The 23,301-nt window shown below is 41.4% G+C and overlaps 1 protein-coding gene across 3 annotated transcripts in view; it reads right to left on the bottom strand.

Moving 5' to 3' along the window:
* The window catches only part of PRDM5 (PR/SET domain 5), a 160,651-nt gene that overhangs the window by 12,061 nt on the left and 125,289 nt on the right, over positions 1-23,301 (bottom strand). For all 3 annotated transcript variants that reach the window (XM_019534032.1, XM_019534033.1, XM_019534034.1), the window contains exon 14: positions 17,694-17,779. In XM_019534032.1, coding sequence (XP_019389577.1) covers positions 17,694-17,779 — 86 coding nt within the window. The remainder of the gene's footprint in view (positions 1-17,693; positions 17,780-23,301) is intronic.

Genomic DNA, 23,301 nt, shown 5'->3' with positions numbered 1-23,301 from the left:
AGAAGAATAAGTAACCCTGATTATAAGTTTCTTCATGGCTAGGTACAGACATTCAAAAAGCTTGAGACAGAATTGGTCTAAGTTACGTGGTTTTCTGTAAGCAGTGTAGTTTAGATTTGTAGCAAACAGAACACACATTCGCCCTTTGGTGAGGGGAGAGGAGGGTGCAGCAGGATGGGGCATGACGTGTAGTAGTATCCCCCCCAGTGACCCTTGGCTTCCTGCTTAACCTGTTCCTGGCTTCTTTGTTCTCCTTTTTCCTGCTATGGCTTTGATGTCTCTTGGAAGAAAGTAGTCATTAAAAGGCTCCCCAGGACTCTGGGGGACCACTTATCCTGCCTATGTATCTGCCACTCCTGGCTAACCCAGTCCCAGGGGCATTAAGGGCTACATTCCTAGTCCCTGAAGGCACTGATAGCCTTGGTGACTATTCAAAGCCTCTGATCTCCTCTACAGCTGTACCCATACCACAGAGGTGGCGTCATTCAGTCACTCTTCTATCGGAGCTTTGGTCTTCTCGGCCTCTGTCCCTTTTCTCTCTGGGCCTTCTAGCCCAGGCCCACTATATGGATCCTGGCTTGTGGGCTCCAGCCCTGGTCTTGCCGTCTTGGGCTCTCATCTCTGACCCTGGTCTCTGTCCCTCTTAGAGCTCCTGGCTCTTAAGCCCTGCCTCTGCCCTCTTTAGGCACTGCTGGGACCCCCTCTCATCCCTGCCAGTCCCTCCCAAACCGCAGGTCAAACCAACTGAAGTCTCACTAATGCCTTAAATAAACACACCTGCCCTACGTACACAAGTCCTAACAAAAGTTTGCTGCTGCTTTAGCTTAAGTAGCCTAGTCTGGGCAATCACCAACACACAACTCTGACACTAAGAAAGCAAAGCTTTCTCAGGTAAACCTTCTTCTGGGCTCCTGTCTGCCCAGTTCCCAAGAGTCTGATTCCCTAATGGGATTTCTCTATGAGTCCTCTCTCTCTCACTCTCTCCCTCAGCATGAGGGCTCCACTTCTCTTTGGAGCTCCCTCTCGTCTTTGTGCCTCTCGCTACGCTCTCCCAGGCACTCTTTCCCTCTGGTACCTCTCTGATCCTGCTTGTATTACTTATTAGTGTCTGTGTCTGGTGACTCACCAGCCCCAGGCATCAATATATCTCAGTGAGAGAGGATTGGTCACCTTTCCCTCCCCAAGCTGCCCATTCTCGAGCTGGTGGGTCTTATCTTCTCTGTTTGCTTTCACAGAGGCCCTCCTGACAAGCCTGCTTAATCTGTGGAACAGGAGTCGCTGGCTCCCTGTTACAGGGGGTAAATCTTAGATTGGGTTCCACCATTTTTAAATTAGTCTCTGTGCTGAACTTCTGTTCTGTTATGGGTATAGACTGATTTTCTGCACCAAACTTCTGTTCTGTTACATATATGACTGTCGTGTAATGTCTGTACCTGGCCCACGTGCCTAAAGGGAATTTGAAACTACTAATGCTATAATCATATAAGTGTCTGTAGAGTTCCAAATAATGTTTATGCCTAGATATTTTTCAGAATGGAGAATATATAATTACTATTTTTGGCTACCAATGAAGAGACTGTTTTGTAGTTTTGTTCAACAAATCATAAACTTATTGCATTGCTTTATTTTGAGAGATATACTAGCATACAAGGATGAGTCAGAAGGACTCATTCCTTCAGGATAGGTGCTGTTGAACCCCTGCTTTAGTATGTACAGAAAAGACAAAGAGTATTCACATGGAGTTTGATCCTGCCTCATCTTTATCAGACAAATCTTAATACTTCAGCATTCAGCAATGCCATTGATTTAAATACTATTCTGAAAGAATCTTCAACTTCCATTTAGAGTAGCGCTTTACAAAGTAACCTTAGTGGAGGCAAGTATCCTATCCTTTGTGTTTATGAAGGCAAAGATTCTGTGTCCTGGTGGAATAACCTGCCAGTAGGATTCCAGATGTAGTACATAGACAGAAATACTAAATTTTCTAAATAAAGATCAGAATAATGAAGAACAACATAGTTCATTTCAATCCAAGCAATGAATTCTGCATTTAAAAAGCAATGTTACTTCATACCTAACTAGACATACATAAGTTGAGAGAAATCAAGTTGGTATACAGGACAAATCAATGTGGTATACAGGACAAATCCTCCTAGTAGTAAAAGATGTGCTGATCAGCTGTACAAAAGAAACAACACTGGGCCTCTGCACTTTCAAAAACTGGGTTTCAGCAGCCAAAATCTTGGCCATAAAGATTGGACAGAACAAAGAGAAATTGGGCATCTGAAATGATGAAGCTCATGGGCCAGTGTACCAAGGTTACTGTTATCAAACATACAATTTCTTCATTGTCTTTGAATTCGTGAATCATGACCCTGGATTCCATATAACTGCAAAAGTGTTTTGATGCTGAGATTAATGTTCAAAATATACAACCCATTATGCACAGATACCTAAAACACCTCAGTACCTCTATTATGGCAGTGTTAGCCATAGTAACCTGTGAGTATAACCTGGCTATAGTCTCTTAAAACCATGACAGATGAAAATGCTCAAATTTGGAAAATAATAAAATGCAAACTGCTGTGGATGTTAAAGCCTTCATTAAGAGACACTTAATGCTATGTTGCATACTAACTTAGCATTACCACATATGGTTGCTTGCTCTGTGCACTTCGATGGTGAAAATATGTGGCTGACACCTATTACGTTATTTAGCTAAAACTGATTATTAGGGATCTTAAACACTGTGCAACTAATCACACCAGTAAAGCATAGTTGCTGTTTCTGTCTCCAGATAACCTAAATTAAAACTCTTTCACAAAACTATGAATATAAGCTCTCCAGTAGACGCAGGAAAAGCTGCTAGGATAAGGGTTTTTTTACCCAAGTTAACATATTTTTTTAAAATGTAGATTAAGACAAAAATCAGCATCATTCACAAGGTGGAAAGCACAAGTCACATATGCAATATGATCATACCACACTGGCTAGAATGATATCCTCTTACTTAAACCAAATTATGTCCCAATAAAACACCAGTGCAATGAATTCTGATTACACTGACCTCTGAGTAGTTGTCCCCTTTCATTTTTTTTCTCTGACAGACCACAGATTAAGCTTGCTAATCATGTACACATTAGAATGATTAATTTTAGGATAAGATTTGCAAATGTGTCAGTACAACTATATTCTAATTGGCTTCAGAGAGCCAACCGAATGCTCCTAAGTATGCCACTCTCACAAATACTTGCCCCTGTTTGTGTGAAGTGAAGATAGGCAAGGGAAGAAAAGACTCTTCTGGCGCCCTGTGTAAACATTTAAGAGTGTGCCAAGTGAGTGCAAAATGGACATACACGATACCAGCCATGATTAAAGCCAAATGTACACAAGAAGAAGAAAGCTTCCTCCTTTTTAAGTCTTGAGCAGTTAAACTGCACAGAGTCATATAATTTAGAACAATGTAGGTACAAAGAATGCAAGTCTTGAAGCAAAAGGGGAGTGGTTCGGAAAAACTTATACTACTCTGATGCTTGGTCCTGGTATAACTACATAAGACTGTTCATACTTGCTTACTTAGTCTGCTTATAATAGATGTCCACTTAAATTCCTGTGCAAATATAGAGTGTATTGCTTCCTTTGCAAAAACTCATGTTTATTCACAGTGAGAAAAATCCAGTTTTTCCATAATCCAAACATTTGGATTTTAGGAAGACAACAATTTTTGTAATTAGTATCTTTTTGACAGATTATTATTTAACTAATATGCCCTAGTTTGTTTGTTTGTCTTTTTGAACAGCTTTAATTTTGGAGGCAATGCCGCAGTGGGGAAGTTGGTTAGGCACTTACATCGTTCATGACTTGAACCTGTTCCCCTTGAACTTACTGGTAAAACCACAAGGTGGAATTTCAGAAGTTATTTTATTATACATTGTAATGAAGCCTTAAGGTCTTAGCCTTAAGGGTTTGGACCATTAGTAAGCACATACTGCCCATTCATTCCCACAGGCAGGCTGCAAATATGAAAACAGTGACACTAGCATAGTCTATGTTGTGCAGCTCTGGGTTTTGAGCATGCACATGTGCACATGGGTAGATGTGTTTGTAGATGGTCCTGACCAAGGTGCATTCCCATTTCAGTGTAGACCAAACATAGGCAACCCCTGGCATGTGTGCCAATTAGTGGCATGTGGAGACATTTTCCTTAGTGTGCCAGAAGCTGTGCAAGGAAATTGTTTTAAAAAAATTATTTGAAATTGTTACTCTGGGCTGTCTGAAGCAGCCACAGGTCCCAGCATCATGGCAGGCAACGGGGGCAGAGTCAGGAGAACACAGGCAATGATGTAGTCTGCTTTCTGCTTGTCCCCAGGCTGCACCCTCCAGCCTGGCCTGGCCCCTTGAGGGGAGCTGCAAGTGGGTGAGGCCGGGGCCTGGACAGGCACTGAGGAGGGCCGCTGTGCTGAAGACTCTCAGTTGACTTGGCCCCAAGCGCCGCCCCACGTGGTTGTTCCTGGGGCCCTGGGGGCTCCTGCAGCTGGGTATCACAGCTGGGCCCTTGCACCAGGGGCAACTCTGCCCCACTCCTGGTTCCAGGCCTGGTGTGCTGGGAGGTTGAGCCCAGTGCTGGGAGCCCCCTGAGCCCAGTGTCATGCCCTGAGCAGTCATCTTGCAGGCAGGGTGGCTGTGGCCTATCCCTGTGGAACTGTGTGGGCTGGGCCCCACCTTGAGTACCACTTGGCACCCACATGCCCACCAGGTCTAAGTCTGCGGAGCCCTTGGGCAGCCCCCACTTCCCACCTGGCCCCCACTCTCCTCCAGCTGCCACCTTCCCAAGGGTCGAGCTGAACTAGCCTGCCCACAGTGCCTCCCCACACACCTGCTTCTCTCTGCACCACCCAGACCCTGCCCCAAGTGCCCGGTCCCAGCACTCAGCACTCTAGTGCTGCCCCCCACCCAGGTGGGATGGGATGTTTTATCTGTATGCCCAAGCCCCAGCCCTGGGCCTGGTTACCCCCCCACTCTGGGGAGACCTCAGCTACAGCCAGTAGTGGTGTGAGACATGGGCAGTGAGAGACACACCCTCAGTACAGGCAGGGGGCTGACTGGCTGGGCAGCAGCTTTGCAGAAAAGGACCTGGGGGTTACAGTGGACAATAAGCTGAATATGAGGCAACAGTGTATCCTTAGTACAAAGAAGGTTAATGGCATACTGGACTGCATCAGTAGAAGTGTTGCCAGCAGGAGAAGGGAAGTGATTATTCTCCTCTATTCTGTACTGATGAGGCCACGTCTGGAGTACTGTATTCAGTTTTGCCCCCCACCTACAGAAAGGATGTGGATAAACTGGAGATTCCAGCAGAGGGCAACAAAAATGGTGAGGGAGCTGGGGACATGACTTATGAGGAAAGACTGAGGGAACTAGGCTAGTTTAGTCTAGAGAAGAGGAGGCAGAGGGGATTTAACAGAAGCCTTCAACTACCTGAAGGGGGGTTTCAAAGAAGAATGAAGCTAGATTGTTCTCAGTGGTGGCAGATGAACAAGGAGCAACAGTCTCAAGTTGCAGCAAGGGAAGCTTAGGTTAGTTATTAGGAAGAATTTTCTTACTAGAAGGGTAGAGTAAAGCAGGTTACCCAGAGAGGTTGTGCAATCTCCATCCTTGGGGTTTGTAAGACCTGGCTAGACAAAGCTTTGGTTGAGATGATCTAGTTGGGGATAGTCCTCCCTTGAGCAGGGGGTTGGACTAGATGACCTCTTACGATCCCTTCCAAACCCTAATTTTCTATGATTCTATACAGTAGCAACAGTTCCTCCAAAGTGGACATATTCTCAGTTAAATATTTATACAGGCCAAAGTTGCAAATTTGCATAAGCAAAAGTTAAGTATCTAAATATAAATGGATTGAGTTTCATTATAGCTCATCACTTATACTTATTCTGGCTTCTGGGAGAAAGGTCTCTGAATATCAAGTCACTTTAAACATGCTTAAAGAAATGTGAGCATCGCATCTGCGGTACTCATGCAAGTAATGGAATCAAATGTAAAACTGTATATAGCAATTCTTAATTTCAAAATATTTACTAAAAAACCCATGTACTTTATTTAAGGTTTTCCCTTATGGGCCAACCTTTAAGACTAAACAGTATTTAATCACAAGCACACATGAAATATACAAGCCTGAACATTACAGTCAGCAGGCATTAAATTAGATTTAAAATAAGCTGCAAAGCAGGTCTCCTTGTTATATTTTATAAAGTATAAACATATAATATTTAACAGAAGTGATGAAAAAGCACTTGGGAATGCCTTCTCTTCTCTGTTTTTCATTATGACTAGGTACAATCTGGAATTTAATGTCATAAGAGAGTGTATTAAGACTAAATGAAAATGCTGATTCAACATAATTACTTTTGAGCACACGTTTATGATCACATTTAATAATGTTCAAAATTACATGGCAGTAAAATGCTATAAGTTGTTTCTTATTCAACAATTAAGCTTTGGGCCTTGCAGCAAGAAACATGATGATATGGATTATATAGCACTTTGGAAAGAACCTAAAACTAACTGCACTTGTAAGAAGGAAGTATAAAGAATCTCCCCAAGATGATATAGTTTGTAAGCTCACTTCATCAAGAAGTTCCACAAATTCCCTGTTCACTGTTAGTTTTATTTTCTCTCCCCCGCTCTTTTTTTTAAATATGATAAAATAACCTTTATTAAAGTAGCTCCTTACTTATGTGATATTTTAATATTAAGTTCCTGGAATTTTCTTCTCTTTTTACCATTGAAAGATATTGAGTGCTCTTCTTTCTTTCCTTCTCTGTTTATTCCCGCATTAGATCTGACACCTGCGGCCACCCAGACTGTGCTCTGTTTAGCAGCTGCCAGACCTAAATCAACCTCTGCAATGATTTTTCCAGAAGTCTCTCCTGATCTGGGGATGATTTGCCATCTAATCCCACTGGAAAAGTATATGACGATTTCACCTCCTTATCCAGGACTGAAATTTTACCTTTGGCATATCATATTGTTACATTTAGTAAACTTTACAATTTTCATTTGTAACTGTTCAAGTAGAGGATTATGAAAATGTTTTCAAGAGTATGAAAAATAAGGCTTTTAAACAAGGGTGCTAAACATTTTTCCCCCTCTACATTTCTCTGCTTAGCTAATGCAAAAAATACCTAACACATTCATGTTTGTTTAGAATGTAAGCAATCTATGGCTTTGGAGTTTAAGAACATAAGTGTGTGTCAATACATGTGAGAGAATATAGTATAAATAAGTGGAAGGGAAATATTTGTAAAGAAGAGATGCAGAGACAAGCCAAAAGCACTTCTATGATAACTAATACTAAATCAGAACACTAGAGAGGATATAGAAGACTACTGAATTGACCATCAAGAATGGCGGGCAGGAAAGGGGCAGGGGGTGGGAAGCTTGCTAACCTTAAACCCCTGCGCCACTGCCACCTCCAAGGATCGGCGTGGGGGGAGCGTGGGGTGGGGGAAGAGAGCTTGCCCTGCTGTCCCCTCCATCCCTCTCCGCCAGCACCCAGTGGTGTTGCCGCCTTCAAGGAGCAGGGCTAGGGGGTGGGAGAGAAGCAAGAGGTGCTGGCCTCACCCTGCCCCTCGCCACTTCATCCCCTCCATCCCCACCGTCATGGTAGCACTCCGCTGACTCTAGAGAACAGGGCCAGAAATGGGAAAGCGAGGCCAGCGCCTCTGGCCTTACCCCCCAGCTCCATCCCTGTTGTCATGGTGGTATTCTGCCATGCCGCTGCCGCCTTCTGTCTGTAACACTATTGGAGCACTCTGATTGGTTGTTTTAGTAACCAGTCAGAGTGCTCCAAGAGCGTTATAGACAGACAGACTAAGCCCTTTATTATATTTAGGCCTTTTATTATATTCAGGCCCTTATAATAAAATATTATACTGTATTATATTCAGGCCCTCTTCTGCTCATGGTGAATTTTGCACAATAAACTATAAACTAAACCTTGCAGTTAGCTATCTAATTCTATGGATTGACAGCTTCTGACCTACAGGCTAGCTCCAGCCTACCAAGCAATTTTATGCATTCCACAAAGCCAGGATGTTGTCAACAATTTGGTGACAAGGAGAAAATGAACACAATCATCAGCAGTGACCAGGTTGCAAACACATCAGTGGCAATTTGGTGGGAACTGGTTACAGCTGCTGAGGTGGTTGGGAAAGTGGTGGTCCTGGTTGGGTCTCCACTTTTGATCACACTGGGCACATCTACACGTGACACTATGTCAACATAGCAACGTGCTATGGTGACGTAGCATCTGTGAGCAAAACCCATGACACCATAGCTGCATCACTGTAGTAACATGCTCCCCTGTTATAGCATGTCACTATGGCAACATAGTATCTAAAAATAACCTTGCACAGCATACATGGTACAGTACCAGCTGTTACTGGGCCATCTTTCAGTACTTCCAAGAGGAAGTACTAAATGATGGTGCAGTAACAACACCACTATAGCAGCATGTGTGGAAGTGCCCATTGTGTTAGTTTGGCCTGCTACTCCAACAGAGTTTGAGGTTTGTAATCTATTCCAAAAGTAACATCAAAGATAAACCATTTTTTCCCACTGTCACAGGGGCACTCAGGTGCCCTGTTCCTAAGAAGGGAGAAGGGCAGCTGCCAATCTTCAGGGCAGCTCAGGTGCCAGTTGCTGGGGCAACTGCACTGGTCAGGTGACCAGAAGGGGGCAGGGCTGGGCCTTTATAAACAGCCCAGGCTGAAGCTTAAGTGGCAGTTCCCCTCTGGCAGCCTAAGGAGCAGCAGATCTGCAGCAGCGCAGAGCAGAGCAGAGACGAGCAGCCTGACCACCCGAGTGGCTGCAGCATGGTACGGGGTGGAGAGAACCCTGACAGGGAGGCTTGGAAGGTGAGCCATGGTGGCACAGCAATTATGTTCTAGCCAGGAGGCTTATTTTGTAGTTATAGCCAGTTGGCTCATGGATTTATGTTCCCTGTTTGTTATTGTGTAATACTGGAGGACTGGGTGAGGCTGTAGGGGAAGGAGGAGGGCTCAGGGGAGCTCCCCAGTAGGGTGGGGGTTCCTGGTGCCCTGTATGGGCACAGAGAGTGGTGCCAGGGAAGGCACAGTAGTTTGGTGCTGGGGTGGCACTGCGGTTGGGGTGTCTTGACCCCAGCCCCGTGTGGGGGCAATATCAGAACAGACCCCAGTGGGGGTGCTGGCAAAAGCCCAGGGGGGCATAGGCCCAAGAAGGCGGGTCTGGGGCCAGGTAAGGCTAGGGCCGCCTGAGCCCCAATTCAGAGAAGCCTGAGCAGGGCGGCCCTGGGTGGGCGATAGCCGGAGAAGCCCCAGGAGAGGGCACATACTGAGAGACTGGCCCCAGTGGGGCACTGTCTGTATGACTGAAGCCCCAGGAGAGGGCGCATACTGAGAGAAACTAGCCCCAGTGGGGCACTGTCTAGGTGACTGAAGCCCCGGAGAGGGCGCGGACTGAGAGACGCCCCGGAGAGGGTGTGGACTGAGAGACAAGGCCCGGTGTGAGAGAACATTCGGGCAGAGGCCTTTTGAGAGAGCCTTTGGGGAAAGTGTATGGGCAGGTTAACATCCGGAAGATCTGCGAGGCTTGGGGCGTGCTAAAGGGGAGGCTGGAGGCACGCCTAGCCCATAAGGCTGGGGTGCACCAGGTCACTCTATACAGAGTAGGAGCCCGGACAATCCTAGCACCGTGTCCAAGGCGACAAGAGGCACCCTCCCTTCTAAAACTATATAACAGCAAGACGTGGTGGGCGAGAAAGAGGGTGTTGGATCGCCTACTTGGCACGGTAGGGGATGCTAGAGAGATCACGGCCGCTCCTAGGCCCCACTCCGTGACACCCACTGTAGTCACAATGTGTTGAGAGCTACTGATAAGAAGTAGAATGGTTATTATTATTATATTATTAGAGTTGGCAAGCTGGTCAATTGACTGGTCAAATATTGCCTATTGGCCAGTCAAATGAATGCATATTTTTTGACCAGTCAAAGATTATAGCAATTTTACAAAAAAAACCCTACTTTTTTTGTAGTTTTCTTGACAGAAATATATATATTTATTGTTTGTGACAAATTTCTTAAAGAAAATTTTGTAATTTTTTTTTTCTGTGGACTACTTGGTCCTATCAGCAATATTTTACATTATTTGACCAGTCAATTGACCAAACTTTATTTGACTGGTAAAATAACCAATCCTAATAATTATTATTACTATGTAATATAGACAACGCATTAAAAAGTATGCAGATAATTAAACTATATAATTAAATACATGGCTTTATATCCATATGCATCTGAAGTGAAGTTTCTAGACCATACAAAGAATGCTGCTGCTTAAAGACTTCATTTTTCATTGGCTCTATTCTGTTACGTTTAAGTAAAATATTTAAAGATGATTACAAATGTAAATCTATTTTTTAAATTTGATCACATATATGAAAATAATGTGGTTTTTTTCCTGAGTTTCCTCAAGGTTTATCCATTGTGCTGTAAGTGTTGTCCTTTTTTTGTATTCTAGAAACAAAGGAAAACTATTTCTAGACTAGACCTCATGGGTTTGTACTTAAACTCTGGAACGATATCATTAGAAAGGTTAAAGATAACAACTGTAGCTGAATAGCAGTCAGTCAGTGTCAAACACCTATAAAGGTTTAATTTTGTTTGAATCTGAAAAGCATTTATCATTTTTCAAGATGACAACAACCTGCTCTGAGTAAGGAATAGGTCTGATCTTATTTGGGATACAACGCACTTTGGATTGGGTCCCTTATATGATTAACAGCAAGCTGAAACACAGCATTATGGAGAATCCATGTAGCAAGAGTTTTACTGATGCTACCAATAGGAAAGAATTCTGCAGTGTGTTTCCACAGGAAACTTTGGAAGGAACACACAAAAACAGATATGCAGGTAGTATGAAGCTTTGTTTCATACAGAGTTAAAATTACAGTGATTTAGCTCACTTGTACCACTACAGGACCTCAAAAGTAAGAGTTACATTATAAAAGCCCTTCCATGCCCGCTATCACCGACACACCTTCCCTTTTTAAAGTAGTTTGAGATTATATTTGCCCGTATCCAGAAGTCTCTGGTCACACAGTAGAGGTCTCTGAAGCACACTTTTGTCTTTACCCCTGCTGTAATTTCATTCTTTTTCATTGGAGCAAAGCCGCTGGACTCAGGTTTTGCTCTACAGTGCTAGGGGACTATAACAGATTTTCTTTATGGGGAGGAATGCATGAAATGGCTGCACCAGAAATTGCAAATATTCACAGCATCATAAAAAGTACTGTTTTACACATTTGCTTTTTTACTCTAAACATGGGAGTAAAGCTTCCACTCTAGAGTGGAAATGGGAGGAGGAAAAAGGTGTTCACTCTTTATGGAACACTTTTTAACTGACTTGATATTAATAAGCAAGCCTATTCTCCTGCAAAATTTAAAATGTTAAAAAAAACTACTTTTTTTCTTTTGGCTGGTACTTAATATTGTATTATAATTAAAATTTGTGAAATGACCCATCTCTTAAAATCTGTTCAGTATTATTTTCTATGAAATAAGCACACCACTACTATATACTTCAACATGACATAGCTATGAATCATTTTATAAAAATATATTATATATTATCATTCCCATTACAACATTTATTTCCCAAAGTATCCAAAGCTATGTTGTTTTACCATCATGGGCAGAAACTGGTCTTACTGTATTTTCTCACATACAAGACACACTTTGCCCCAAAAAGCACCTGCTGGAAATCCTACCTTTCAAAAACAAGGCATGTATTTGGGTGTGTGTGGTATGAGATAATATGGTAAATATCCAGATGAAAATGTTCTTAGGTTATGGAACTCAAGTATATCCTTTCACTAACAAAGCCTTGGCACTTTTGGAAATCACAGAGGGGAAACAACTACTCATAAAAGTAATCCTTAGCCATACAGCTTGCCAGAAAAAAAAAAAAGGGATTTTTGATTTCTTGGAGGATTTCAACAGTTGACTCTCCTGACTCAAGTTAAAACCAAAAATTGTATAATTCACAGAAAAGTCAATTGTGCCTAGCTCTGCAGCAGTCTGCCACAGACCTCTGAAACTCCAGGACGTCTGACCTGGAAGCAGTGAGCTCTATAGATTGCTTGGAACTATGGAAGCTGAAAATCTGGAAGCTCAGACGGCAAGGAACTAGGGTCCTGGGACCTCTACCTGCACCAGCTCACAAAAGTCCCATCAGAACTTCATTGGAGTTGACTGTATCTGTAGTACACTTACATAACACTAAATGGCAACTGTCAATGTAAAAACCAATGAATTGGGGATTGCACTTCATAGAATAAAACTGTGCCATGTGTGAAGTTACCTGGTGGGTCTTTATGTTATAATCTTACCTAGATGGTTTGTAGAATTTAGAGTTAAAATGTACTAAAAAACTACAAATTTTGGTTAGAGAATTTCTTTTGGGTTTGTTCTTTGTTTTAATTACCTGGAATCACTAAACAGAGTACACTGATTTAGTATCTCAAGGAAGCTTTTCAAATCATTGGTATGTGGTAAATTCTTCTCTCTCCAACAGGAGAAGCTGCATACTACTACTACTATTACCAATATATATCACCACCTGGCTCTTCTCTAGTACAGCTGTGCTTTTTATTCTGTTCTCAGAATTTAACCTGAGGATGTGATCCTTCATGGTACATTGCCTAGATGAGAAGTCTGCCCGTGCAAGGCAAGGGGTTTATATAAATGAACAACCTAATTCACTTATGAAACACTAGGCATTAGGCCTGTGTGAAGCAGCAAGTGTCTCTGATTAAGATTTGGCCAATTCAGAGGGATAGTGATTCAATGCCGTGAATTCAGATTCAGAGATTTGGCACTGATTAGAAGGTTTGGCCATAGACTATAATAGGGAATCACTAAAATACCTATAACTTTGTCACTGTTTTGCAGATTCAGATGAAACCAGCAGGGCTAGTAGCTGCTTCTGAGGGCCTGAAACCAGCAGGGCTAGTAGCTGCTTCTGAGGGCCTGAAGCCTGCCAAGTTCCAAGGAGATAGGTGCAGGGGTTTCTGTGAAAGTGCACCTCAAGATTCTAAAAACAAATAAAAAAAACCGAATAGGTACAGAGTGAGAAGGGTCTACACCTGGAGCTTGAGGAACCCCAGCAGTGGGATGTTCCCTCAGGAATGCCAGCTGCTCCACCAAACCAGGATCCAAGGAACACTCTCTCACTTGTAAATCTGTCCTTATACACTAGGAGGTAAAATAAGTATTCTAACTTCTTTGGAATATTTGCTTTAACTTGCCTTATTTAACTTAAAGACCTTAAGTTCTTATAGTCAGGGGCTCAGCAGCCCCTGACCTGGGGACCTGGGGGCTGGGGAAGCTGCAGCTTTGCCACTCCTGCAGCTGGGAACCTGGCTGTTAGCCAGAGCATGGCTCTGGCCAGCCAGCCTCTGGTTTTGGGCAGCGCATGCTGCTTCCACGTGCGCTACCCTACTTATTTTCTGCATGGGGTCCAAAAAACACCACTGCACAGGAAATGCTTGAATGTGTGGTGTATGGCACCAGAGACAGATTTGTGGCACCACATACCACATGGCTGCACTTGTCTGGATGTGTCATATGTAAGCAAAATGTTGGAGTATATCCACTGGAAGTTATTTCCTATTGCTGGGTGGGCACAGGGCACCTCACAATGGTGGTGCGGAGCCCCCAGGGGGAAGGTAGTAGGGTAGGGAGCCCCAAGATTGTACATCCACGTGTGCCCCATGCACAACCCTGGGTGGCACGTGGCCCCCATGTCCTCCTCCTCTGGACTGTGCCCTCCCCATCCCTTGGATCAGCTGCCTGTGGCTCTGCCCTGCTCCCACCCCAGCCCCAGACCCCATGCATTGCCCTGGTTGGGCAATGGCCCCTTGCCCAGTCCCCAGCACTCCATCCCCCACTGTAGGGACCTCAATCTGCCCCTCTCCCTAGACTTGCCTCCAGGCAGCTGAGGGAGTTGTATTCCTGGCCATGTGCATGTGTGCACACCACATGTACATGACACCCCTTGTATCCTGCTCCCCACAGCTCCTTGCAGGGATACATGGTAACTTGTGTTTGTCAGTCTTCAATTAGGGACAGGTGGTCACCTTCACTTCTACCCATAGGTAGCCAGGGCCCTCAGGTTCCCCAAGTACTCGGTGCCTATGTCTGCAACTATACTGTGTGATATATATCAGAGACCATGCACTTGCTTTGCTCTTTAAGCTGCCTGTATTTAGGGATCCCTCTAGGGAGAGGACCTTAATGGTCTCTACATAAACATTTATTTATTGCTGTGAAGGCTTTCTAATTGGTATTTCCTCTGAGACTTTCTTCTAGGTATTCTTCACATTCACTATTCTCCCTTGGCCAATGCCAGGATCCTTACTGAGTGACGTCCAACTTGCAGGTATCAATTCTTCAAGTTATTCTGCGTCTCTCAGGGTGAAATTACACTTTACACTTAGATCATGCTAAGGGCACTTAAAATGCGAGTGTCCACATGCTAAAGCTCATCAACTCATGGTAAGTTCCCTCTGAGCATCTCAAAGTTCCATCATTTCAGGCAAGGTTTAACTATGGACCATGTTACCTACCTAGGGTAAATTCATTCTGCTCCACAGAAATAAAAATGAGCAAGTCCTCCCAGGATACACTGCTCCCATCTCTCCCCCACCCAGAGCATGAATAGTGTCCTGGCTTCTAAACATGCCAGCTCATCCACTCTCTAATGACAAGTCAGAACTGTGCAGTTAAGAAACAATATTAATCCTTAACATGCAGCTGCTCATGTCACGTTCTAAATTTAACACTGCTTAACATTCCACAGATTGAATATGATCTAATGTAACTTAATCCTTAATGAGATATTAATTATTTACAACTTCAGTCCTGAAAAGCACCAGGCTATCCCAGCGATGGGCACCCAATGAGTTCTTTTAATAATGGCATTCCATATACATTTTAATATTTTTGTCAGTAATTATTTTAGTTCATTTCATTTAACTTTTAGAATTTTCTCTCTTCCTTCTGCCTCAGTCCCTTTCAGCTGTGTGTAAGTCTTCCTTTTCCAGTGTTCTCTTTCACTTGTGCACATCCTTTTCAGTAGTTTAAGGAGCACAATTAGGACATGACAGATATGAGGGTATGTGTGTGCAAATTTGTGTAAAATTTTGCAAAAAAATGATCAAATATCCAAATTCAGAAAAAACAAATAAGACCCAATGTTTTATCCTGATTTGAATACATTTTAAATAAGGGGGAGGATTACCATTCAGAGCAGATTTTGCTGTGTGTGCCATATAGAAATCAAAAGGGGTTTACTCAATATTGAAATATTAATAAAATATTGAATGGTTTAAATTTTTCTACCACTTGATTGCGAACACAGATTTGTGGTGCAAGGAAGTAAAAATAAGCTTGTTGAAACAAAACCAGCTAGTAACATGCCAATACTGACCACCATTTTGAAATGAAAGATCACTATTCAGGTGTTAGTTTATATAAAATGCCACCCACTCATTAAAAAAAAGTACTTATAGGCTTTAGACTTACGGGGTGAACACGATATATAAACACGATAACAACAAAAACGGACTCTGTGAATTTCTGCATACTTTTAATTAATCTGTAAGACAGCTGCATGAATTTGTATTCTTTTTTTCACACAAAAGAAGACAGATATGACATCACATCCCCTTACTAGAGGGGTGCTACATCTCAAATGTATTGAAATTGCCATATTCTTATGGTACCAGTTGAGTGTACGTGGAAATACTGAGTTCACTGCTGCTGAGCTGATAATATACTGATTAAATAGTTGCCTTATTACAAAGCAACATTCTGTTCAAGCTATTTTTAACATTAAACTTCACTGCATCCTTTAGCAGCATGCAATGTTCACGTTGTAAAGTGCAGTTATTGCTGAACTGTGGCTGTTGGTTTCACATTTAGTAAGTCCTACTGCTGAGTGAATAATCATCATGTTTGGCTAAATCATGGTTCTGTCATGTAGAAACAGAATTTGAATGATTTTCTTTTTCCTCATGTCCTCTTATGAGCATAAATCCTTAATCAGTCTTTCATTACGTTCCATTTAATACAAGTGTTTTCAAACCATTCAAAGGTATTTTGTTTACATGTAACAGTGGCAATGTGGAAAGACATATGGAAATATGTGTAAGCAATGACTTTTAAAAAAGAAGCAATAACAATCTGTCAGACTGACATGTATGTATAAAATCCCTATAAAGGTGTGCTATTATGACTGTTTCAATGTTTAAGTAGCAGAAGAGAGAACTACCATGAAAACTTACTTCTCAAAAGAGCGACATTCAATTTCTGGCAAATTAAAGCTTCTATGTCTCTAAAACAACCCGTTTTCTTGACTCTGGATACAACATGCACCTGTGAGTGCTTAAATACCCCCATATAGCAAAGTGACATCATGGAATGCAGGGCTGGAAAGGACCTCACAAGATCATCTAATTCATCAGTTAGGTGATCAAGGCAGGATCATCCCTGAGAGCAAACCATACCAAAGAAGCATTTGTCTAACCTATCTTGAAAACTCCCGAGGATGGAAATTCCACACTTTCTCTACGTAGTCTGTCTCAATGCTTGACCACTCTCATAGTCAGAAAGTTCCTCCTAATCTCCAACCTAAATTTCCACTCAAGATGTAGCTTCTCCTAGTCCTATGGCCAAAGAGAAAAGCCCATCTCCATCCTCTCTGTAATGGTCCTTCAAGTATTTTTAGAACAGAATGAAGATGGGCATTTTTAGTACTTCTAAAATCATTTAGCAGCTGGGAATAGGGAGGAACTAAAAACATCATGGGAACAGTCAGCTCTCTATGAACCACACAGAAGTGCTGCATAGAACTACAAATGACCTGAAAACCAGTGTTTCTGGGCACCATGTTTAAGTCCTATTTGGAGTACCAAGCAGGGACATGGAAATCTGTTTTAAGTTATGGCAGCAGTAATGACCTGCCATGGGAAGCGCTAGGATATGAGCGCAATGTGCTACTTATGGCCAGAGGCAGGTAGCTTAGAGACATCTCTGCTGGCTTTCCACCTATGCAAGGGGAATTCATACCTAGCTGTTTAGGGTGGCTTTCCATCCCTTCTAGTAGAGGGGCACAAGAGTGAGAGGGGCAAGAAGAACTGACTAGGTTCTGGCCTTTGGTCTTAGAAAACATACATGTCAAGGCTTTGACTTCAAACTAGGCAGTAGAAGTAAGAAACAGACAACAAAAAATGGGGTATTTAGAGAACTTGTAATGTTTTAGAATTTTTATTTAATTAATTGATGTCAAACATTAATTAATATATCAAAACAATCTTATAAGATATGTAGGAATAATAATTATCCCTTTTTATATAAGGGAAGCTAAGCATAGAAAAAAAATTAAATGATTTGTCCAGGGTCACACAGCAAGTTAATGCAGGAACCAGAATTACAATTTTAAAATGATAAACAGAGTAAGCCTTTTACACCTAATACATTGAAGGGCAAATAGTATTTTTGTTGAAATAGCAATAACATATTTTTCTGTTCAATGCTCATGGACAATCACAGTTCTCAAGTGGCAATTAAAAGAAATGAACCCACACTTACCCTCGTATGAGTACGAATGTGCATCTTTAATCCGTCATTCTTGCTGAAAGCTTTGTCACAGTAAGGGCACTGGTAGGGACGCTCACCTGAAAATAAGCATCAAAATCCACAAATATGGGCTGGTGAAAGGAAGCACTACCTTAGTACATCAAGTTTTCACAGCATGGGTTAACTATCAAAAGGAGGCACATTTTTCTGGCCTAATGTTCATGTTCAGTTCAGACAGAAACAAAGAGATCTGAGCACTGAGGAAACCACAAAGAAAGGACAAAAGATTGGCTGGGGCATCATTTGAGCTGGATCAAGATAGCATTTTTAGCTGCTTGATTTTTTCTTTAAACAATACAAATGTACAGAGAAAGATTATTTTTTTAAACCCTGTGGTCCTGTAACATCTGTGTCGGCATGAATTCTACCATAGTTAATATATGGTCACTTTTATGGTCAGTCAGTAGCAAGAGACAATTTCCTCATTTCATCACTTGAGCCATCTGGGTCTCACCATGCATTTTAACTAGAAAACCTACTCCTATTGCTTCTATTCATTTAACTAAATATATTCTAGTAAAATTTGCTCCACCACAATTTCAACAACTTTTGTGACATGCCTAGTGACTTACTGGATGTATCAGCACCTCACATCAAGCTCACTCAGCCTCTCACATTCTGTACCTCATAGGGTTAGCCTCTTCAAATCAGCATAAATCAGGATTGTTTCTGTTCATTCTAATTTAAGTTACTCCTATTACCACTAGTGCAGTGGTCTCCAACCTTTTGAAGCAGGAGATCACCTTTGGCATTTTAAAGCAATCCAAGATCTACTATACGCTGCCGCCACCCCCTTCCCCCCAGCAGGTAAGTCTGGCAGGAGGGAAAGGGGGGTGCAGATTGAGGCAGAGGGAGAAAAAAATTATTTGGAGGGCATGCCTCCCCAGCAGGTAAGTCCCATATTGCCGGGGCCCCACTCAACTTACCCCTGCTCCTCCCCTGCAGCACTGTCCCTCACTGCAGGGGCCTCACTTTGGCCCCCATCCTTTTCCTCCCCCATGGACTGACCTGCTGGGCTGGGGCATGTATGCACATGAGCACTCAGCCCCCCACCCCAGCCTCGGATTGACTCCAAGAGGCTCCGAGATCTACCGCAAGAGGCTCCAAGATCTACCGGTGCATCAAGATACACTAGTGCAGTGGTCACCAACCAGTGGAACTCAAGAGCTTGGTATATTCAAATCTACACAAGCTAGGAATTTATAAGGTAGTTTCATATTTTGTGAATAGGAATAAAGCTTCATAATTTCTGAAGTAAGATTTATTTTTTCACATTCTGGCCAATGTACGGGCATCTGAATTTGGGATCTACTCTTTCTGTACATATAAGCTTTATGAAGAAAATCAGATTGTTTCCATTACAAAAGTATGGTTGGATAAATTAATATTATGTAACTATTTTCTATTTAACCAAATAGAGCCTGTTCCAGCTATGTAAGCTGGTAACTGTATAACAAACCCTTATTTGCAACTGCAAATTAAACAATAAAACTTCTGCCAGTCAATGTAGAACTAATTGTGTTGATAAAAGCAGCTGCACATATCCAAAACTATGGCATGTTTTAAGAGCTGTACAAACAGTAATTGTCCCTTAATTCAATCCTGTAAAGTAGGTAAGCAAGTAAAATTATCTCTACTTTACAGATGTGAAAACTCACAACTGATTTGCTAAAGGTCATAGAGAGAATTAACCCTGAGGGCTTCCTGCCTCCCCAACTATGGGGACATTCATCTGGACTTAGAGCAAACCAGACACATTTCCTTTTTCCAGTCTTCACCAGTTTGAGGTGCTCCTCCTGAATTGCTTTAACAAAAAGATATCATATTCTTTGTCCCTGGGACAAAAGCTTACAAAAAAAAGTTACAATTCTACAAAAGCCTCTACTGGAGTCGGATGAAAGAAATTGCTCTTTAAAGAGTACTATGGTTGATCCACTAGGTATTGTTGCAACATGTGTAGCCTTGGATTTTACTCACGTGTGTGAGGACTGCCTTGCCTTACCTCATTAAGGACTAATACATGGATTTTTTTACAAGTTTGCTGTAGAATACTGTCTTTACTTTTCTGCATCTGCTTGAAATACGACATTATCTCCTGTGACCCCTGATGTCTTTAACCCATGCCGTAAGGTCTGGAACTCTATCAGATACTGAAACATTTAATTAATCCAGCTGACATTTTTATGTTTTCGGCTCTGTATTCTGAAGGTAAAGTTTGTAGAGGTTTGTAACCAGAAGAGTGATGACAGCTAAGTGCTGCCCCCACTCTTTTTATAGAAGGAGTTCTTTGCTTTCAGGAGATGACTTAGAGCTGGTCTGAAATCTATTAAACAACATCCTTCAGAAATTAATCACGGTGTTTATGGTTTTTGATGAATAGATGCTTAACAGCTTTCAGCAGATGCCAGTAGAGGGCAACACTGTAATTTGATATCAACATGTTATGCCTGATAAGGACTGCCTTTGATCAGCTATAGGTACTGCAAATCTGCACCATACAACTCTCTCCTATTCAGTTGAGAATTGTAATCTCCTTTTTATTGTTCAACAGACAGAAAGACTGAGGTTTTGCATTAGTGGGAGAAACAAGTTATTCTTACCTCACAATCTAATGACTTACACAAGCATTCTTACCCACTGAAATGACAGCATAATCAGCAATGGTCAATCAAACATTTCATTTCATCTTCAATAACATATTCCACCTTAGATCCAACTATTTCTGTTATTTCCTTTTTTCAGCTAAACTTCTTAAAATTTTGTCTCACTCAAGTTTAGACATAAACATATACAAGTAAACTGTATAAATCACCTCCTCTCACAAACACATTCTCGGAGAGTCTATTAAAGCCAGATATATAACTGCAATTGCAGTACCTTTAGAACAACCCAGATTTCCTAGCCTCTTTGTAACGGCCTAGAAACATGAATGTGTGTGGCTGTCTCTGTGTCATTAGCTAAAATCATTTGCTTGACATTTTTTTACTTTTGAATAAATGACATAGGATACCATGTTTCAAGAATGATGTACGCCTCAGTGAGTAGGTGTTAGCAAAGTAACTGGTTGTAATTACTGTTCTCTACTTTGGGCAAAATTGTTGGATCATCTACTTACACTGCCTTCTTACTTCTATTGCCTAATACTACCAATAATACATTTTCATGATATATGGCTTGGAGGAATAAGTGCTTGCTAGTCTTAGAATATAAAACTATACTACTTTTGGCCTTACTGGCTACATTTTGAAGGTGCAATATGCAGCTACTAGAGAGTGCTTGCAATCTTTCAGGATACACAGTGCTGCAAGACAAATAAGACGACAACGGGAAAGAACAAAAATTCTTTTCTGAGAGGAAAAATATTTTGCTTCCAAGATGCAATCAAAGTAATGAACCTTATATGTTCTTCCTATGTGATTTCTGTAAGTTTCTGCCAAAGTATTATATTTCCTCCTAGAATATTTCTTTCTTTTTAAAGTGACAGGCTTTCACACACTGAGAAAGTAAAGATGTATCAGAAAAAATAACAGGAGGAGTCAATGCACTATAACCAAAGCTGCTGGGAAGGTGACATTATGCATCTATGCCTTGGGATTTGTTCTCAATCAACCAAAGACCACCAAAAGTCAATTGTAAAAATTGGAATTCCTAGCCTACCTTCAGGTTATTTCCCCCATAATAAATACTTATAGATGTAAATCTTCTCAGATTAGGAAGCGAATTGATCTGTTGTGTTTGTAGAACAAGATTAAAAATAAGATAAAAAATGTTAGGAAATTAAAAACTTCAGCATTCTCTTATCTTTCCCAGGAGGTACATCTCCTATAATATTTCCTTACCTCTAAAGATTTATAAACTTATGAGAAAAATAAAGAAAGGGAGAAATAGTAACACATCATGTATTTCTATACATAAAAGTCAGTTTCTGTTTGGATTTACTTCTAACAAGACTTGAACCCTGAAAGCATATAAATATTTACATGTGTGTTACAATTCTTCACAAAGTGTCTGGAGTAAGAATCTCTGAGGTTAAAAACACTGGTTAACATGGATGCCACTGAACTCTAAGTTTCAAGACAAACTGGAGGTAAGACTTCTGAGAACCAGAATTTTGGAATAAGGCCATTTTGTGGTCTTCTCAATATTTCTTCAGTAAGCAATAGATTAGTATGTTTTAAAGTATCAACCTTTATTTAAAAGGAAGATACTGATTTTTTTGTTATATTTATTAACAGAAAAAAATGGGATCATGAAAAAAATCACTACTTTGGCTCCCAAATATTATTTTTAGTACATGAAATAATATTTGTGACAAATAACAAAAAAACCCAACAAGTTCAGTCCTTCATGTCTACACACTTTAGGAGTGTAATTTTTGGAAACTAAACACCTTCCATTCTGCTATTAAGCCCTGTGTAAGCCAGCATGATTTATACTACTCAATCTGAACATTGCTCTCTTCATGTATCAGCATTCATTGTTTACATTTATTGCTGTAATAAGTGATAAAAATCCCAGCCGATCCAAAAGTAATGTTATGAATGCAAAGTTCTGTGCAAGTTAGAAAAACAATGTGTGCCAATAAAAGATCATAACAAACTTGAGTGACAAAAGTAGTAAAATCTGCAGCTATTCTTCTAGTTATATTTCACTATTGCATCCCCAGTGTCAACAGCAAACTGTTTAACAAATTATTCAACTGTCTCTGAAAAAAAAAACTTAAATAAACAATCCACAAACAAAAGACAAAAGGATTTTCAGATCATTGAAAGTCTGAACACTATACTCCTAGAATTTTATTTAACAACAGCAAAGCTTTTACAATAATAAAAATAAATATAATCCTAATACAAGGATTATTAAAAATGATTACATGATTGAAAGCCATATGGGTTTTTGTATCAAATTTAGATGACGCATTATAGGATCATGGGAAAGTAGGTCTGGAAAGGACCTCACAAGGAAATGCAGAAAGCAGGGCGATCAGCTAGTCACCTCAGATGTCTGTACATGAATGTACAGACCCTGGGAAATGGGCAGAAAGAATTGGAGGTCCTTGCACAGTCACAGAACCATGATGTAATTGGAATCACAGAGACATGGTGGGATAGGTCTCAGGACTGGAGCACTATCATGGATGGGTATAAACTCTTCAGGAAGGATAGGCAGAGGAGAAGAGGACGAAGAGTTGTGCTATATGTAAAAGAGCTGTAAGATTTATTGCTCAGAGCTCCAGCATGAAACTGGAGATAGGCCTGTTGAAGGTCTCTGGGTCATGTTCAGAGGGGAGAGCAACGTGGGTGATGTCATGGTAGGTGTCTGCTACAGATCACCAGACTAGGATGCTGAGGTAAATAAGGCTTTCCTCAGACAGCTAGTGGAAGTTTCCTGATTACAGGCTCTGGTTCTCATGAGGGACTTCAATTACTCTGACATCTGCTGGGAGGGCAATACAGCAGTGTGCAAGCAATCCAGGAACCTTTTGGAGAGTGTTGGGAACAACTTCCTGGTACAAGTTGTGGAGAAGCTAACTACGGGCCGTGCTCTTCTTAATCTGTTG

The sequence above is a fragment of the Crocodylus porosus genome, unplaced genomic scaffold (assembly GCF_001723895.1).
Source record: "Crocodylus porosus isolate Cpor-Errol unplaced genomic scaffold, CroPor_comp1, whole genome shotgun sequence".
Classification (NCBI taxonomy): domain Eukaryota; kingdom Metazoa; phylum Chordata; order Crocodylia; family Crocodylidae; genus Crocodylus; species Crocodylus porosus.
Note: the sequence above shows the minus strand (reverse complement) of the source record. Positions and strands in the feature narration are given on the sequence as shown.